This window comes from Populus nigra, chromosome 6 (assembly GCF_951802175.1).
Source record: "Populus nigra chromosome 6, ddPopNigr1.1, whole genome shotgun sequence".
NCBI classification, from domain to species: Eukaryota; Viridiplantae; Streptophyta; class Magnoliopsida; order Malpighiales; family Salicaceae; genus Populus; species Populus nigra.
The window spans coordinates 22,023,815-22,042,496 of record NC_084857.1 but is presented as its reverse complement, the minus strand read 5'-3'; the positions used below and the strand labels follow the sequence as shown (position 1 = coordinate 22,042,496).

The following is an 18,682-nucleotide window of genomic DNA, read 5'->3' as shown; positions in this document are numbered from 1 at the left end:
TTTTATATTTTAGATTAAAATTATTTTTATTTATTAAAATGATATTTAAATAATTTTCAATTATGTAATTGATACGGCTCAGCCTTGTGACACAAACCCAGTAAGGTCAGATTTGGATTTTAGCATAAAATACGCAACAATCCAGGTTTATGGAAAACAATCATAATTCTCAATCCGATTGTTGGATCGAGTTAAAATGTTATGTGGACTCTCCAGACATGATGTCCTACATTGGGTTGAAATTTCATATGTGGACTCTCCAGACATGATGTCCTACATTGGGTTGAAATTTCAGGTCAATCAAAGTTTGAAAAGGCATCGCAATACTAGTCAACATAGGCTGTACAAATTTTATTATTTACTTTCTTTTGACTTGTGGACTTCCTATTTGGTTAAGATTCTTTTCCTACAAGGATATGATAGCTGGTGTTGGGAATTTTATAGATCTGCAAGGATTTTTAATGAGCTGCAATATAATCTCCAAGTGTGGCAATGATTCATTAATGTTTCAGAATCCTTTTCTTATAATGATTACTTATTCATCCTAGCTACACAAGGAAAGAAGGGCTAGTGGTATTTAATAACAAATTAGTTATTTTTTTTTTCATGTTTGGGCTTAATTAAAACTTTGTTTTGATTTAGAATCCAAGGCTTATTTGGATTAGGTTATGGGCTTTTTAGTTTAGAGTTTTTGGATCAATTTTGTATGTGAGTCAGTTTAGCTCACAAGGTAGATTCATTAGAGTTACTTTTAAGAACTATTTAAACACATGTAACCTAAATTTTGGTAGCTTTGATGATTCTTGCATTCTTCAATTCTTGAACGAACTAAATTTGACTTATTGAAAATTAACTGATTTCGTGGCGTCATTCTACTCAATTCAATAGTGTTGGTGACTTGGGCAAGTTTTCACTGTGTCACACTCCTATCAAATCTATTTCGGCTTTTCGGGATCAGATTTTAATCTTGATTGTGGGTTGCATGATCATGAGATTCACATCAATAATAGTTTTCACGAACATTATAGCTTTGTATGGTAATATTAATAATTACTTAATAATTAATTATATTTTAACTTGTATGATTTTTTAAAAACTTTGCTCATTGATATTCAATAAAAATAAAATTTCTGTTTTATAATTTTTTCATAATAAGTATTCTCATATTTATTCTTACAAATATGTAAAAATGATCAATTTATGATTTTTTTTAAAATTTTTTATTGAAACTTGTTTTCACAATCATAACAAGTTTTTATTTTAAAAACAATATTTCTAATAAAAAAATTTCATAAAAAGAAGAAGAAATACATGAATTAAGAAATAGAGTTTTTGATTAAAAGATACATTTTTTTTTCTCTTTAACTCAAGTCATTAGAAGTTGTATAAATATATATTTTTTAATTTTATTAGTTTTTATTCAATAAATCATGCTGTTATTAAAAATAAATATTTTTATAAAAATAATACAAGAAGATAATTTTAACAAAAAATATATTTTTCTCCGAATCTTATCTTTCCATGGAATTCTATTTTAATTTTTTTTAATTAAATAAAATTATATTTTAAAAATTAATCCATAGCTACGCACTGATATATATTAAATTTTTTTAATTATTGTCTCTTGTAACCTCTAATTTCTTTTAATGAAAGAATTTATAACTTTTTACTAATTCTATTAAAAAAATTCCTTAGTCAAGACTCTGTCTCTTTTTTTTAAAAAGAAAAAGGTATGAAACTTTCATATAAAAAAATATTGTTTTGTTTTTAAACTATACTTGTAAATAAACTATACAGAATTATTAAAGCTAATTTTTTTAGAATTTCTTATAATATTCAAGTATAATTATTGAATACATGAATGAAAAGTTAGTAAAAAATATTGAATAATATGCAAGTGAATACGTGTCAAGAAAGCTAAGTTTACATAAAAGAGAGCATGTTAAAATTTGGCAACCACACATGCCAGTCCGCTTCGATGTGGATTCCGTTTTTTGACCCAAAACCCGCCAAGCCAACACACAACAACAGTCAACACGTCACGCAATCCACGCATTAATTCTGTCCGTTTCAGTTTCAACATTCCATTTTCCTTCTCATTTTCCCGGAAAATCAAATTCCCAAACCTTAACCAACCAAATTCGAAATTCTTAATTCTTTCAATCTTCAATAATAACAACAATAATCAAGGAATCCCGATGGACGTCTCTCTAATCGCAGACACATTGACAATAGCTACACAACAAACCCTAGGGTCTGCAAACTCGCTTCTTCTCCACCGCCAAAATTGCATCAACCTCGCAGATCAATCCTCCCAAATCTGCGTCGTCGTCGTTGATGCCTTGGCTCCGCCGCCTGTCAAGTCCAGAACCTCACGCCGCACTCTCCTCCGAAAGCGGCGGCGGACCAGGCGGAGATCGCAAACTGACGGAGACTCCGGTGGTTTCGGAGAGGAGTATGGGTTTTTTTGCGGTGGTGATGGTCTTTTTGGTGGCGGCGGGGGCGGGGATGGAGGAGGTTTTGGTGGTGGGGGGAGAGGGTGGAATTTTGATAAATTCGGAGGGCACGATTGGGATGAACCTTCGTGGTGGTTTTCTTCGCGGTCTTCGGGTTTCGCTTATGGGTTTGTATATGAGGTGATATATTGGATTGCGCTGTCGAATTGCGTGCATTTTGCGTTTAAGAAGGTTGTTAGGATCGTGGCTGATGGAATTGGTGATACCGAGAGAGGGAAAGCGGTGCCTATGAGATTGGCTACCGTGTGCTAATTCGGTAACTGATATTTATGAATCCATGAATTGAAGGGTATTATAGAACTTAGTGGCTTATGTTCTCTTCTACAATGCAATGCACATATATTGTATATAATTGTTCTCATTGTTTATATGAATCAGTATTTGATTTGGTTGTATGCGTATGACCTGCCTTTGATGATTTGATAATGAGTAATAACATGCTGCATGATTTATTTGAGGAATGTTATGGAGTATTAGTTAGAGAACTGGGAGTTCATGATTGTGTAGTGGGTATTTAGAGAATTCTCTATGGTTATATTCCTCACATCTTCTGGTGTTTGATAGCCTTTGTGGCTATTTTCTTTTCCACAGTGCAATGTACATGTATTGTATATAATTGTTCTCTTTGTTTATATGAATTAGTTATGTTTTGATAATTGTTCTCTTTGTTTATATGAATTAGTGTATGATGTGGTTCTATGAGTATGACCTGCCTTTGATTATTTGATAATGAGTGATAACACGCTGCATGATTTATTTGAGTAACGTAATGGAGTGCTAGTTAGTGATTAGAGAAAATTGGAGCTTCGTGATTGTGCGCACGTAAAAGTGGGTGTTGGAGAATTCTTCATGGTTATATTTTTCATATCCTCTGGTTATTGATAGCCTTTCGGATGACATAGTGATGGAAATAATGTAGTCATGTATTTTATGTTTATTTGTTGCATCATCCTTGGCTAGTGGTGTTTCTATCCTATCTGCAATTACGGTTTGTTCCTTGGAGGCAAGGGCAGGATCACTTTTTTTTTATTTGAGACTAGCTGTTTGATGTTGGCTGCGGTGAAGGGTAGGAACCGAAATGCATATGGGCATGGATTATGCTTGATATTGGTTATCCCTTTTTGTTTCACAGTGACATTTTTCTTGAGTAGATATTCAAGGAGTATGTGGCACCCTACTATATACCATGAAAAGTTAGACAGTGGCATTCGAAGGTGTTCTGAAAACTTTTGCCCCGCTGATGCAAATTAATCTTAAATCTAATTTTATAGGCTACAGAATTAGCATTTCCATCAGGATCTTACTGTTAGATGCTACTGGAGGTTCTTGCTGCAGATAGGCGATGCAAGACTAGTGAAAATTATATTCAGAGGTAGAATGGGTAATATTGTAATGTTGTGTGCCATGACATAAGGTAAACAATCCTCATGTTCAGGTTTAGAGGTTGATATGATCTCAAATAATTACTTGTTTGAATTCTGCATTGAAGAAAGAAATTATAATTAGGAACTTAAGGTGAATTGCTGTCTCGCAAACAAAATGGGATCTCTAAGAAAGTTATATTGTTTCAAGCGATGACAAAAGAAAGTAAACAAGTAGATTGTAAAGGAAAGTCTGTAAATAAAATAGTAAAAAATAATAATAAAAATATTGTACAGAAATTGTATATATGGGGTTGATAATCCTATTTATACAATATTAGTGTTTTACATAAACACCAAAATGTAATTTTATACACAATACTCATCAAATAAGGAGATAGCATAAAGAATCTTAATACAAACTAAATTCGTACTTATTCTGCAAATTTTAGATATGAATCTTCTAATTGAATATGTACTTAATCGTACTTAATCTTCTAATTTTAAAACACACACCAATAGCTTTTTAAATAAAAAATAAAAAAGAGAACGTGACAATACTAAAATGTTCTTCAGCCTTTTTAATTATTTATTATCGTAATTCATAATAATCTATGTTTAGAACTACAATGAAAATCCCATGTTATTTAGAAAATTTTACTGTAATAATTTATATTTAGAATTACGGTGAAAACTCCACACCATTTAACTTTATTTATAGTTTCACTACTCGAGTGGTAACCAGCTCATTCATCTCTTTTATAAAACCTTCAGCAAAACCATAGATTCTTAGAAAGAAATAAACTACGAACCTTAAGCTCCCTTTCTCGTTTCAACTCCAGTGATGGCATCTTCCCTTTCCACTCCACAAAATCCTACCTTCGTGACTTGTTTCCAAAATTACTTTGATTGATTGAGAAAAAATGCAATAACACTTCGGTGGAGAATCGCAATGCTAGAAGATTTTTGACGAGATCCAACTGCTTAGAATCCCAAAGGAATTGTTGGCTGTCATTTTTTTTTATTGTTTTGTTTCATGTTCATGTGTTAGGACTCACATTTTGCTAGTTTTTCTTCAACAAGGAAATAAAGAATATCACAAACATCCTGGAAAGTCTGCATATTCGCCTATCTGAAGATCTTTCTTCAATTGGGATTTCACAGTTGCCTTGATCTCATTATCTTTAGATACCAATGAACCAACAAATGGAGGAACTTGTCATGGACTAGTTTTAGAAAGAAATTTTCCCTAGGCTTCTTTGCTATTGTAATGAACAATCTTTATTGTTTTATACCTTTCACAATTCCATGAACGCAATCTGAATCTCTTGATTTTGTGTATGAAATCCAATTTATTTCATTCTTAGTTTTTGATCCATTGAGCTATGACTGCCATGTAACAGGTTCAATCATTACTATATATATATATATATATATATATATATATATATATATAGTACAAAGCGAAGCTTTACGTAGGCAAAATAACTATTGAAGTATGCCGTTCTTCAACATTACCGAAGCTAAATAATATAAATTATATTTTAAAATTTTATTTAATCATTTAAATTATTAATTAGATTAAAATAATTATTTGATATAATATTAAAGTCTTAATAATCAAGCAATTATAAATTTAAATTTCACTATTCTTATTTATTTGATAAAAAATAAATATAAAGTAATGTAAATTTATATAAGTTTTAAATCCAAAAAGTTTTTATTTGAAAAATAATTTATTAAAAAATAATATAAATTATATTCTGAAATTTCACCTAATCATTTAAATTATTAAATTAAAATAATTTATATATATATAAAAAAAAACAACCCGCACATATCAAGCTTATTTTCCTCTGCCAATATTTTACCGATTGATCCTTGTGCAGCATAAATGTACGGTCAAAGGCTTTATTAGTTTTGTTGAAACCAACTCTAGAGGTGACAGAAGAAGAGACAATCGGGCCGCAAGTCATCTACATCAGTAGAGAAGACTTGTCGCATGTTATTAAAAAAAAAAAAAAAAGATCGGCCACTCCTAAAAAAAGATAAATAAATAAATGACAAAGTTTTTTTTTCTCCAAAACACTATCATTATTTTTCTTAAAAGAAATTTACATGTTGCTTTTATTATCATATATTTTTACAATTATATAATTAAATAAAAACTTATTCATAAAAATAATATTATTGAATCAATCAAATTAATCAAAGATGTCATTGTTATTTTGATACTTGAAAAAAACCTTTTTTGCTTTGAATTTTGAGTTTATAATGAAAAATTTTCTTGCAAGTAAAAAATACATTAACAATACTTGTGTATATTTGTTTTTTACGGGAAAGAGGGGGCAGTTGCCCCCTTAATTCTTTTTTTTTCAAAATATATTTTATATTAGAAATTTAATATAATAACTTAACAAGTTTAATTATTTTTATTAGCTACTAATTGATCCAAGTTCTTCCTTTTCCTTTCTAAACTGTTGTTTCTGTCCCTTTCTCTTTAATAAAATTTCTCTTCAAGTTCTAAACTATTAATTAGTTAAGTAAGTAATATTTTATGCTTTATGCTTTATGTTTTAGGTGAGTTTCCTTTATTTTTTCTATTTATTCCATTGTCTAATTTTAGTTTTATTCTTTTATAATTAGTTATTAAAAATGTTAGAGTTTATGATAATTTATGGGTTTGTTAAATTAATATGTGTATGTGTAATATTATATGCATATGAATATGAATTGCAATGAGTTTTGATGAATTAATATGTATTTTGTTATGAATTTTATATGAAAAATGATGGTGATCAACTTACTAGTGATTAAAAATAAAGTACTGAACAATTTAAAAAATAGGGACAAAATAAAAAAAATTAAAAATATATATTAATATTTATATTTAACCCACTTGTATAAAACAACAAGTCAACAAAGAATTGTTATCAATAATTTCATTAGTTCCTGGAAGATTTAGAAATAGATAAATGAAAGTTTGATTGTATATATTGAGAAAGAATATCTTTAATGAAATTAAAAATGAAGTTATTATAAAGCAGTTTTAAAATATAAAAACTCGAAAAAAACAATTATAATATATGTTTTTTTATTTTAAAAATATTCTTAAATTAATTTTACTTAATATAAATTAGTACATACATTTTAAATTGATTTCTCTATATATAACATATATCAATATAATATCAAATATTTATTAGTAATTTGCTTCTCATTTAAAAAATCTTTACTCAGCCGCTGATTACATGATTGATATGGAATCATAAGAAAAATATAGCAGAGGATGGTGGTGAATTAATTCTCTTTTATTGGAATGAAGAAAGAAAACGTGAGCACAAGGATTACAGTAGGCAGGGATATCTTTATATACAATCAACATTTGTGTTTAACTAGGAAAAGTTTATTTTCCATAAACACTAGAATCCTTTCCTTCTTTGAGAGATTTGATCAAGCACCCACCTCTTCTGCTGAGTTTCCATCTTGATTGCAGAAGATTACCGTTGCAGATTGCTTGGTTGTAGCTCCCTCTTCTGCTGAGTTTCCATCTTGATTGCAGAGCATTACTGTTGGAGCAAGGTTTCCATCTTGATTGCAGGACATTACCGTTGCAGATTGCATGGTTGTAGCTTCCTCTTCTGCTGAGTTTCCATATTGATTGCAGAGCATACCGTTGGAGCAAGGTTATGGTAAGTGTCTTTATGGAAAAGATTAGCGTTGTGAAATCCTGCTGTGTGAAGACAGTGGCATGGCTGCTGTCCTTAACAGGTGGATGACTATTATTATTATGCGCCCACAAACTTTGCCGGGGCTGGAGGCAAAGTTTGGATTGAAACCGAAGCATAGACGCTTTGGAGAATGGCTTAGTGAAGAGGTCAGCAACTTGATCAGTAGAGGAGATGTGTTGAGTTATGAGATGACTAAAAGTAACCCGTTCACGTACAAAGTGATAGTCCAATTCAATATGCTTACCGCGTGCATAAAACACCGGATTAATAGTCATGTGAAGAGCACTAAGATTGTCAGAGTAGAGAACCAGGGGGATGCTACGGGGATGTGAAGGTTAAGGATAAAGCTTAGCTAGCCAAGTAGGTTCAACTGTAAGATTGTCAGAGTAGAGAACCAGAGGGATGCTACGGGGATGTGAAGGTTAAGGATAAAGCTTAGCTAGCCAAGTAGGTTCAACTGTAGTATTGGCCATGGCACGATGCTCAATTTCAGTGATGGAGCGTGAGATAGTTGATTGCTTTTTTGCACACCAGGAAATAAAATTCTGATCAAGAAAAATGCAATACCCAGTCGTGGACCGTTGGGTAGTAGGACAGCTGACCCAATAAGCATCTGAGAAGACATAAATTCAATGTAGTATACGACATGAGATATTATAGGAACGACATGGTAAAATATAGACCAATATCAATGGTGCCTTCGACATATCATAGAATACGACATGCCAATTTCAAATGTCCAATAGCAGGAGCATGCATAAATTGAAAAACATAATTAACACTATAAGAAATATCTTGACGTGTGAGTATGAGATATTATAGGAACCAACAATCTCTTGAAAGAAGCTAGGATCTTTCAAAGGAATGACATGGGAGGAAGATTTAGTCTTCGCTTCAAGAGGTGTACTCATGGGTTTACAGTCAACCATGGCAGCCCATTCAAGAATGGTAAGGGCATAATGTGATTGGGACAAATGAAGACCACTGCTAGTTTGAGGAATTTCAATTCCAAGAAAGTGATGAACAAGCCCTAAATCTTTCATTGTAAATTCACGGCTCAGTAATTGAATAAAGCTTGTGACAAGAGTAGTCGTGGATCTTGTTAGAAGAATGTCATCTACATAGAAGAGAAGGATTAGTGTGCCATAGATCTGCAAGACTATATTGAAAACCATATTTCAGAAGAAAATTGCTAAACTGATCAAACCAAGCATGGGGTGCCTGTTTCAATCCATAAAGGGCACAATTGAGTTTGCAGACATGGTGTGGTAGTTTGGGGTCTGTCATGCCTGGTGGTTGCTCCATATAAATGTCCTCTGAAGGCAAACCATGCAAGAATGCATTCTTTACGTCAAGTTGCTGAATAGTCCAATGCTTAACAAGAGCTATGGTAATGATCATGCGAATGGTGCCTGGTTTGACAATGGTTTCAGTGTAATCTACACCATCAATTTGATGGAATCCTTTTGCAACAACCCGAGCCTTAAGTCGATCGAGAGAGCCATCAGGTTCGAGTTCAGTTTTAAAAACCCGTTTTGAACCAATGACATTCATGAGAGGATTGCAAGGGACAAGTGACCAGGTCTGATTTTGATGTAAAGATGCAAGTTCTTCCTCCACAGCAGCCTTCTATCCTTGGTGAGCCAAGGCAGAGCAAACAGCGTGGGGCTCACAAGGAACATTAGTAGAAGCAATAGATATTAATGCATACTTGGGGCTGGGCTTGAGAATTCCATGTTGAGATCGTGTCATCATTGGATGAGATGCATGTGCAGGAACATGAGGTGGTGTCGGAGGAGTGACAGAGGCAGCCTCAACTACTGCACTTGGTTGAGGCAGACTGGAATTTTCTCCAATAGAATGTGGGGCTGATTGAACGGTCTCAATCACAAAAGAAGAGCATGGTTGTTGTGCGGAAATGGCTGCAATTGGAGTAGAGGGAGCTATTTGACAGTCAGCTTCAGCTTGGGAAGGTACTCGAACTGTCTCAATTTTAGAAAGTGAGAGTGTTTGAGGTTTGTGAGTTGCATATGATGTAGGAGGGGTAGTCTCCATTGCATGTGTAGGCACAACATCATGAAAAGGCAATGATGGTGTTATGAGTGGAACATCAAAAGATTGGAAAGACCCCTGCTAAAGCATGGCTATAGGCAGACACACAGATGAAGATTTTAGCAAAGACATTTCTGCAGAACCGTCAGTAGCAGGAGGTATCCAAGAGTTGAAAATACTTATAACATGAGATGAAGGCAAGGTGGTGCCAGTGGAATGATAAGTTTTTTGGTATGGAAAAATTAATTCATCAAAGACAACATGGTATGAGATGATAAATTGTTTAGTTGTAGGATGAAAGCATTTATATCCTTTATATTTATCACTATAACCTACAAAAATGCAAAGCACAGTTTTGGGATCAAACTTACGATGTCTTGTATTCCAGGTGTAAGGAAAGCATTTAGAGCCAAAGACACGAGGTGAAGAACAGACATGATGCATACCATGCAGTTTAAAATATGGTGTTTCAGAATTAAAGGTAGATGACAGCAATCGATTAATGAGTTACATTGCAGTGGTGAAGGCTTCTACCCCCCCCCCCCCCCAACCCAAAAAAAAAAAAAAAGGAGCACTAATATGGTCCTAGTTCGGGGATTATTTTTTAAATAGCAAATAATAATTTTTTTGTCGGATCAGGAACATACAAAACATCCTTAAGAGGTAGTTCAACTTTTTTTTTTGTTTTATAGCAGAGTCTCCAATAACAATAATTGGTGGTGCAGTGAACCACGAAGAAGAAGAAGAAGAAGAAGAAGACGAGTCCAAGGGCTTCTTCAGAGAGTGTTCCAATGATCCAACCACGAAGAAGACGGTCTGATTTTTGCCAGGGAACAAAGTCTTCTGTTAGCTCAAGCTCTGAATGTTTAATATCTGAAATATTGATGGTATTTGGTGTTGGTGAAATGTATTGTGTAGGGGCAGGTTCTTCATTGGTAAGATGACCTACCAAATCTTTGTTTTCTGCAAGGGCTAAGGCTTGTTCATGCCATAAAGAGTAGTTGGTTGGGCTGAGTTTTAGTGTAACAAAGTTTTCAACATTCAAAGATAGTGATATTCATTGTTGACAGCGGAAGATTTGTGCTGATGCTCACTCCAGCTCTGGTAGCGTAAGAAAAATATAGCAGAGGATGGTGGTGGATTAATTCTCTTTTATTGGAATGAAGAAAGAAAACGCGAGCACAAGGATTACAGTAGGTAGGGATATCCTTATATACAATCAACAATTGTGTTTAACTAGGAAAAGTTTATTTTCCATAAACACTAGAATCCTTTCCTTCTTTGAGAGATTTGATCAAGCATCCACCACTTCTGTTGAGTTCCCATCTTGATTGCTCAGTATTTCCGTTGCAGATTGCATGAGTTTCCATCTTGATTACAGAAGACTACCATTGCAGATTGCATGGTTGTAGCTCCCTCTTCTGCTAAGTTCCATTTTGATTACGGAGCGTTACCGTTGGAGCAAGGTTTCCATCTTGATTGCAGGACATTACCGTTGCAGATTGCATGGTTGTAGCTTCCTCTTCTGCTGAGTTTCCATCTTGATTGCAGAGCATTACCGTTGGAGCAAGGTTTCCATCTTGATTGCAGGACATTACCATTGCAGATTGCATGGTTGTAGCTCCCTCTTCTGCTGAGTTTCAATCTTGATTGCAGAGCATTACCGTTGGAGCAAGTTCATGGTAAGTGTCCTTTTGGTAAAGATAAGCATTATGATTCCTGAAATCCTGCTGTGTGAAGACAGTGGCATGGCTGCTGTCCTTAACGGGTGGATGACTGTTATTATTCTCAACCTGGTCGAACTTACTATTCATATTGTTTTAGCTTTCCTTTTCTTTTCTTGTTCGGTACTTCTTGTATAGTTAATACTAGTTATATAACTGTGAGATATTTTTAATTTTTATAAAAAAAATATATATATATAAGTTTTTTTAACGTCTTTTTATAGTTTAAAAAATTTAAATTCAAATAAATTTTCTTATGAATACATGTAATTAAATAAATCAAGAACCATGTGCTAAAAAATAAATAAAAAGTTATTAACGATATCTAAAAATAAAACTTGAAAAATCAAAAGATTGATGTAAATCAAGATAATTAAAATGATTGAATCAAATAAAAGGGAGGAATCATGTAAGGCTGCATATATTAGAAATATTATTTGAAAATAAATTTTTTTATTTTCATTAATAAAGTTCATCTATTCAAAAGATAAAAAAAAATATAAATGAATTGGAAAAACTCCTCAAATTTAAATGCATAACAAAAAAATAATTTTTATTTAAAAGAGGCTCTCTAAACAAAATAAAAAACAAAACGGGTACTAATCTAAATATAAATTAACAAATTTAAAGAAAAAACCATAATTAGAAAAAAAATAATTAAGAAAAAAAAATAGCAAAAGCCAACCATTGCTAGGCCTGGAAAGCCGCACAGTTGGGCTTTTTTTTTTTGTTACAATTTTCGTCTGCCCTAACTTTTTTTTTATGAAAAAAGAAATTAGATGGCACATTGCTTGTTGAGGCAAATGACACGTCGTTTGATTTGCCCAGATTTCGGTCACCTTGGTGGCCGCAAAATCGAGGCTTAAGATTTTCTTACCCAAAAGCCTGTTTCCAACCTATTTTTGACCTAAAATACTTGTAAAATATCTTAGGAATCGTAATAAACCTATCCATGGCCTCAAAAAGCCCAAAGAACCATCCTAAAAATCAAAATCAACCTGAAACCAAAAATCAACCTGAGTTTAGATATGTTTTTTCATAAAATTTAAAGGTAAAAAAAAAAACACTTAATATGAACTCCCCTCATCAAATGAAACTATTTGACACATATATCGTCCATTTTGATGGTCTAAATTGATGTCAATGACATATTTCTCCTTTTGCCACTGCAATCCAACAACCTCTCTCTCTCTTCTCTCAATTAGGGACTAAAAATAACAAAAATAAATTGTTGTACCAAAATTGAATTTCAAAAATATTGAGGTACCAAAATTATATAATTTGCATTAATTTTTAAGTTTAAGGACCAAAACGTATTTTTTTCAAAACTTATGGCACACCACCCATGTTTGACAGCTTTTTTTATATCGATCCCTCTTCTTTCAATCTCATTGTTTCATAAGAAATCAAAATTAATTGGTTTTCATTTAGGACTAAATCGCCAAAAAAATATTTGAGGATCAAATTGAAAAAATTTGCATGATCCATCCACAGTAATGTGTGAGAGGATGAATAGTGAACACCTACATAGTGAAAAACTCACATGTTTTAGATTTAAACTTAACATGGATACACTACAAGAATTTTTAGATTTACAAACATAAATTTTTGTCGATATTTATACTCATAATCCGTAAACATGAATTTTCCCGATAAGCTCATGGACAGAAATAATTTGTCAAAAAAATCTCGTCGGTGATTTATGGTTTGTCAATGAGTTTGTCGGTAAGTTTCCCTACAAGCTCATGGACAGAAAGCATGCCAAATTGTATTTATTTGCTTCATTATGTTAATATTTTCATCGATGAATATAACATATCACCGACAGAAAAGCCTTATGTCATCGGTGATTTTTTTTGTCCGTCAATGTTTCCTTCGATGAATTTGACATATAATTGTCAGTTATTTTGTTAGTGAGTAAACAGTGATAGTGGTATTTGCAGTAATTGTTTTTTCAATTCTCTAGAATATATCGACGAACTTAGGCCATCAGTAATCCTGTTTGTAATAATTTAGACTCTTTTTTAAAGCAAAATATATTAAACAGAAATAGAAAATCAGTGGCATTTGTAGTCATTCTTTTCCAACTTTCTAAAATATACCGACGAACTAAATTCATCGTTAACCTTGTCAGTAATAATTTAAAAATATTTTTCTAAAAAATAATCTATTAAATAGAAATATAAATAATTCAAATAAATTAAATTATAATGCTAAAGGAGAAGGCTAGTCTTTGCCGGGATAATGGGTGCATAAGAAAGAGCACATGTACCACCCATTTGTGACATCATCTCTATTACCAATCGATAGAGTTTGGCTGTTTTAACATCGAGTTGTTCATAATCAACAACAAGATAGGTCATCTAAACTTGAACTCGTTGGTTTAAAATTGCCTCTAACTCTAGAGTTTGAGTGCTTGGAACCGATTATGAGCATCCAATGGTTGAAACACTGTGGGTCGTCTGCAAGTCCTCGGCTATAGTGTTAGAGAGATTATACACCCATTTTCTATCGGGTCCACCAAACGATCCTACCTCCATCTACAAATCTGGATCAAGATCTGGATGGGTTGAAAGATTGTCATCGTATCTCTCCTTCAACTGGGTGTTATATGTATCCTGAAAAAAAAAAGTTATCAATTTCAAAAAACAATAATAACTTGTGAAAAAAATGGTTGAAAACCAATATACCATAAAGTGTCGAGCTCAGCTATCAATGAGCTGCTGCATCCTTTTTTGGTGGTCATCAATCCGCATATGCATTTCCATAAAAAGCTTAATTGGGCTTGACTCATGTCCAAGAACCATAGCCTGCAAGCGAAAAATTTTGCAAGTTAAATATATTTATAAAAAACATCAAATAAAAAAGTGGATGTAATTAAAAGAGGTCTAACCATCCGCTTCACATGCAAAATGAATAAAACATCAAGTGTTGAATATATTAAGATGTCACATGGCCTTCGAGACATACGTCGGTCTGAAATCCCTCCAAACTGCTACCTCCTTTCAATCTGAAAGCTCTCTTTCTTTCTCATATTTTTTGGCTCTCTTTCTTTCTTTTTCTCATATAGGTACAAATGAATTATTTGTTAGTAAATGAAAAATAAAATTGAATAAAAGGATTTAAAGTTTTATATCTTGATTCTAATCTTACATAATTGCCGTGTGATTCTCTCAAATCCTCCTTATAATAGTGTTGTCAGCTTTATCCCATTAAAAGAAAAATTTTATTAATATTAATAAACTAATCAAGTTAACATAAAAAAAAATATAAGTTAATACTAACCATAAATTTTCCAAACCATGCATTAATCATAAGTTTCCATTCAGGATGTTTGAAAACTTGACTCCATTAAAACAATGGAATTTTCATCGATGAATTCACCGCCGATGTTATGGTTTTTATAGCCTTAATGTTTATAAATATAAAATTGAATTTGATAATTGAGATTAATTTTTCAAAAAATATTTACATGTTGTGAAGGAAAAACAAATTTATATTGAAAGGTTGTTCTTACACTAAGCCTAGTACTTTTGGGTAAATGGATTTCATTGTGAAGGATCCCCTCTCGATGTTGCGGTATTGCACTCGAGGAGCCTGTATTATCAATGGATGGTTGTGTCTTAGGTGAGTTTTCTTATAGCAGTGATCCTATCCGTATGACGTGCTATTGACTTTCTCGTAGCCATCAACATAAATTAAAGGATTAAGGTATCATAAACTATTCCTATTTTAAATAAATAAATTGGCAGCATCTCCCTTATATGGGAGACAACCTAAAATTTTTAAACTTGTAAATACACAACAATTTAAATTGGATTGCCACAAACTAGTGAATTTTATTTCAATCTATGTTAGTCGAATAATTTCAATTATAATAATTTAACCAAATTTTCGATTAACTTTGCCATGGCCATTTGCGAAATGATCATAAGAGGTAAATATAAACACATTAAAGGATTGTAGTATCAATATTTCACATTAAAAACTATTCATTTATCCTATATATATATATATATATATATATATATATATATATATATATATGATGGCTACTATTTTTGTTTATTTTTAATTAATTGTTTTTCATGAAATCAACGAGCTAACCATAGTGATTATGTGGGTCTTATACATGAATTCATAATTTAATAATATTCAATGAGAGATAAGAACATAAAATTAAAAAAAAACTAAAAATATTGAAACAACATTTATACAATCATTAAAGCGGATAAAAATTAAAAAACAAATCCCAACAACATTCATACAATCATTAAGAATAGAAAAATAAAAAAATATATACGCAAAAACGAAAACATTATGTTAAATAACAAGAGAAGAAGAGAAGGAGAATAAAGGAGAAAGAAAGATTAAGATTTGGGAGGAGTGAAGTAGCTATAGAGGAAGAGAGAATAGGAGAAATATGTCTGTCTGTTCTGATTTTAGGGATTCTGATTTTTTAATATGGGGCTTTTTTTACTAACAAACAATTAAATATTAATATTTTTAATTTTTTCATCAATGTTTCTATATGTAATGTCTAATTGTGATTTTTAATTTAATAAAAAAATTTAGAAACCTCGCAAATATCACCGACAATTTTTCATTCCATCGGTAAATCTGTATGTAAAGAACAATAATTAAAAGTGACATCGAAAAGTGAATAGTTCCATTGCTCTTTGGAATATACCAACGAACTTAATCTGTCGATGTTACCGTATGAATTGAACACAATAAACAGTGCCATCGAAAAGTGAATAGTTCCATTAGTACTTAAAAGTGCATTTTTATATCATCATTTTGCACTTGAAGTATCAATAACTCTTTAACTAAAGCATGTTTTATAATAACATATCTAATTATATAAGATACCTTTAATTTATGGTAAATGTTCATCTTAAATGCAGGCCTATCACATAAATGAAAGAATTGATTGATAAGTTGAAGTACTGAAATTGAAAGGACAAAGAGATGGCCAAACTTAGAAAAGAGATGCTGGTGCAGTCCAAACTGGAACACTGTTCGGTAATTGGGTCATATCTGGAGCTATAGATCTTGGATTTAGGTCCATTTTATATAGATGGAAAGATAAGATATAGGCCTACAACTTTCATGTGGAGCCCAAGATTTAACAAGGCCGTTTTCAAGTCCAAATTGTAGCAACAAAGAAGAAGTCCTAATCTGTCCTGCAGCCCAGACACTATTCAGTGTTCAGCCCATATCTCGAGTTCTAGAAGTCCAAATGATCTTAAATTTTTACCTGGAAAGATGAGACAATTTCCTAGAACTTTCATGATTGAAGTCTATTCAAATTATGACGTTATCAATGACGTTTTTGGCAGAAAAGAAGATAAGAATTGTCACCAAATCAAGATGTGGTCACCCACTCATCAATTAGTCAACAAATCAATAGTTCCAAATTTTGGCCTATAAAAGGAGGCATTTGCCATGTATTGAGGCATTTTGGTTTTCAGATCAAGATCATGCTCTTGCTCTCTCTTTATATTTTGTAATGCTTAAATTTTGTTTATATTAATTTCTTGCTTATGCTTTTCATTTCATTTCTTTGTTTATTTATGTTTCTTCCTTTCATTATGTTTAGCTAAGTTAATTATGTCAAGGTGAAAAGGGTACACTAATGGTGTAAGAATAAGTATAATATAAACTTAACATGGACCTTAATGTTGGATACTAACATGTTTTATATCTGCTATCTTGTTCACTTTTAATACTTTGCTTGTTAAATGGTTAATCTAGATTCATGTTGTATAACATTTGGTACAACAAATACTTTGCACTTTCATAGCCCATACTGTATGGTATAACCGACACCTGAGCTATGAAAGGAACTTGATTTGTTGTTAACATAAGTTATAATCATGAATGTCTGACAACATTTACAAGTATTAGCATTATTCAAATAAGATAACTAATGTAATCATGTTAACAATTTATAATTCGATTGGAACCTCCTTTGTGTGTGGTTTCCAGTTGAGTAATAAAAAGAGTTTATACTATACTTGTTTGAAATACCATTAATGGATCCTCTAACCTTGACAATTATTTTTATCATAGTTTAATCCTTACATCAATATCACATCTCAAAGCTCTCTTTATTATTACTATTGTTGTTGTTGTTGTTGTTGTTGTTGTTGTTGTTGTTGTTGTTGTTGTTGTTACTATTGTTGTTGTATTATTGTTGCTTATAATTTATACAAGTAACCTCCATGTGGTTCGACCCTGGTCTTGCCGGGTTATTTATTACTTCGACACTCCTGCACTTGGGAGAAGACATCAATCTTTTGGTCGTGTCAATAAGATATCAATTAGCTTGCACATTGGAGATTGGAATGTTTTAAATCTTGTGACAAAAGCCAAAAGATTTCTTATTTTGTAGGTTAGTTGCCTCATAGTTCCTTAGGTATGTCACATTTTGTATGAGTCTTGGATTCTAGTGCTTCACATCATATGTCTCCAGATTCTTCATCTTTTACTTATGTGTCCTGTTATGATTGTTGATGGCACTCTTATACCCTTAGCAAGTGTTGGTTCTGTTGGCATACCTCACTTGTCTCTCCTTAATGTTTAACTTATTCCAAAACTCAAATTAAACCTTGCTTCTATTGGTCAATTATGTGATTCTGGTGATTATTTAATCACTTTTTCCTCTTCTTTTTGTTGTGTATAAGATCTAAAGTCTTAGAAGCTGATTGGGATAAGTCGTCAGGAGAATGGACTATATATTTTGAATGAGTTAAAAGTGTCAATTGTTATTGCTGCTACTACTACTATTGATTTGTCTTCTATTCATTTGAGTCCTTCTTCTTCTAGTTTTTATTTATGGCATTCTCGTCTAGGTCATGTTTCATCTTCTTATTAGAGATTTTTGACATCCACAAGAACTTTAGAAAATTTGCAAACTTGTGATATTTTTTATTGTAGTTGTCATAGGGGGCACGACGTCGTTTGGCGACGGCAGAGGCTCATGGCGTGCCTCCTGATGTGAGGTGTTGTGTGTTGGGAAGGTTTTCAGATTTAATTATAAAATTATAATTAATATTTAGGAGTCGCCACCTAGTATTATGGTCACTAAAAACCTATGGTTCGCGAGAGTCTGAGTAAGAGACTGGTTGTGCAAGGCGAAAACGCATCACCCTCAATGCACCCTACCTAAGGTAAGCTGCATTGCTGTTTGATTTTTTTTCTAAGTCGGGTTTCTATTCGTTGGTCTTTTCTAAGGCTCAAGACAGATCTCTCTTCATGATAGAGTCTTTACCTTATCGGGTTAAATCCTAACC

General features: G+C 32.3%; 1 protein-coding gene across 1 annotated transcript; it reads left to right on the top strand.

Annotated features, from left to right (window-relative positions):
• Positions 1-1,969: 1,969 nt before the first annotated feature.
• LOC133696549 (uncharacterized) lies at positions 1,970-2,977 on the top strand. The gene has a single exon (XM_062118767.1). The coding sequence runs from the start codon at positions 2,199-2,201 to the stop codon at positions 2,766-2,768; it is 570 nt and encodes a 189-aa protein (XP_061974751.1). The 5' UTR covers positions 1,970-2,198; the 3' UTR covers positions 2,769-2,977.
• Positions 2,978-18,682: the final 15,705 nt, after the last annotated feature.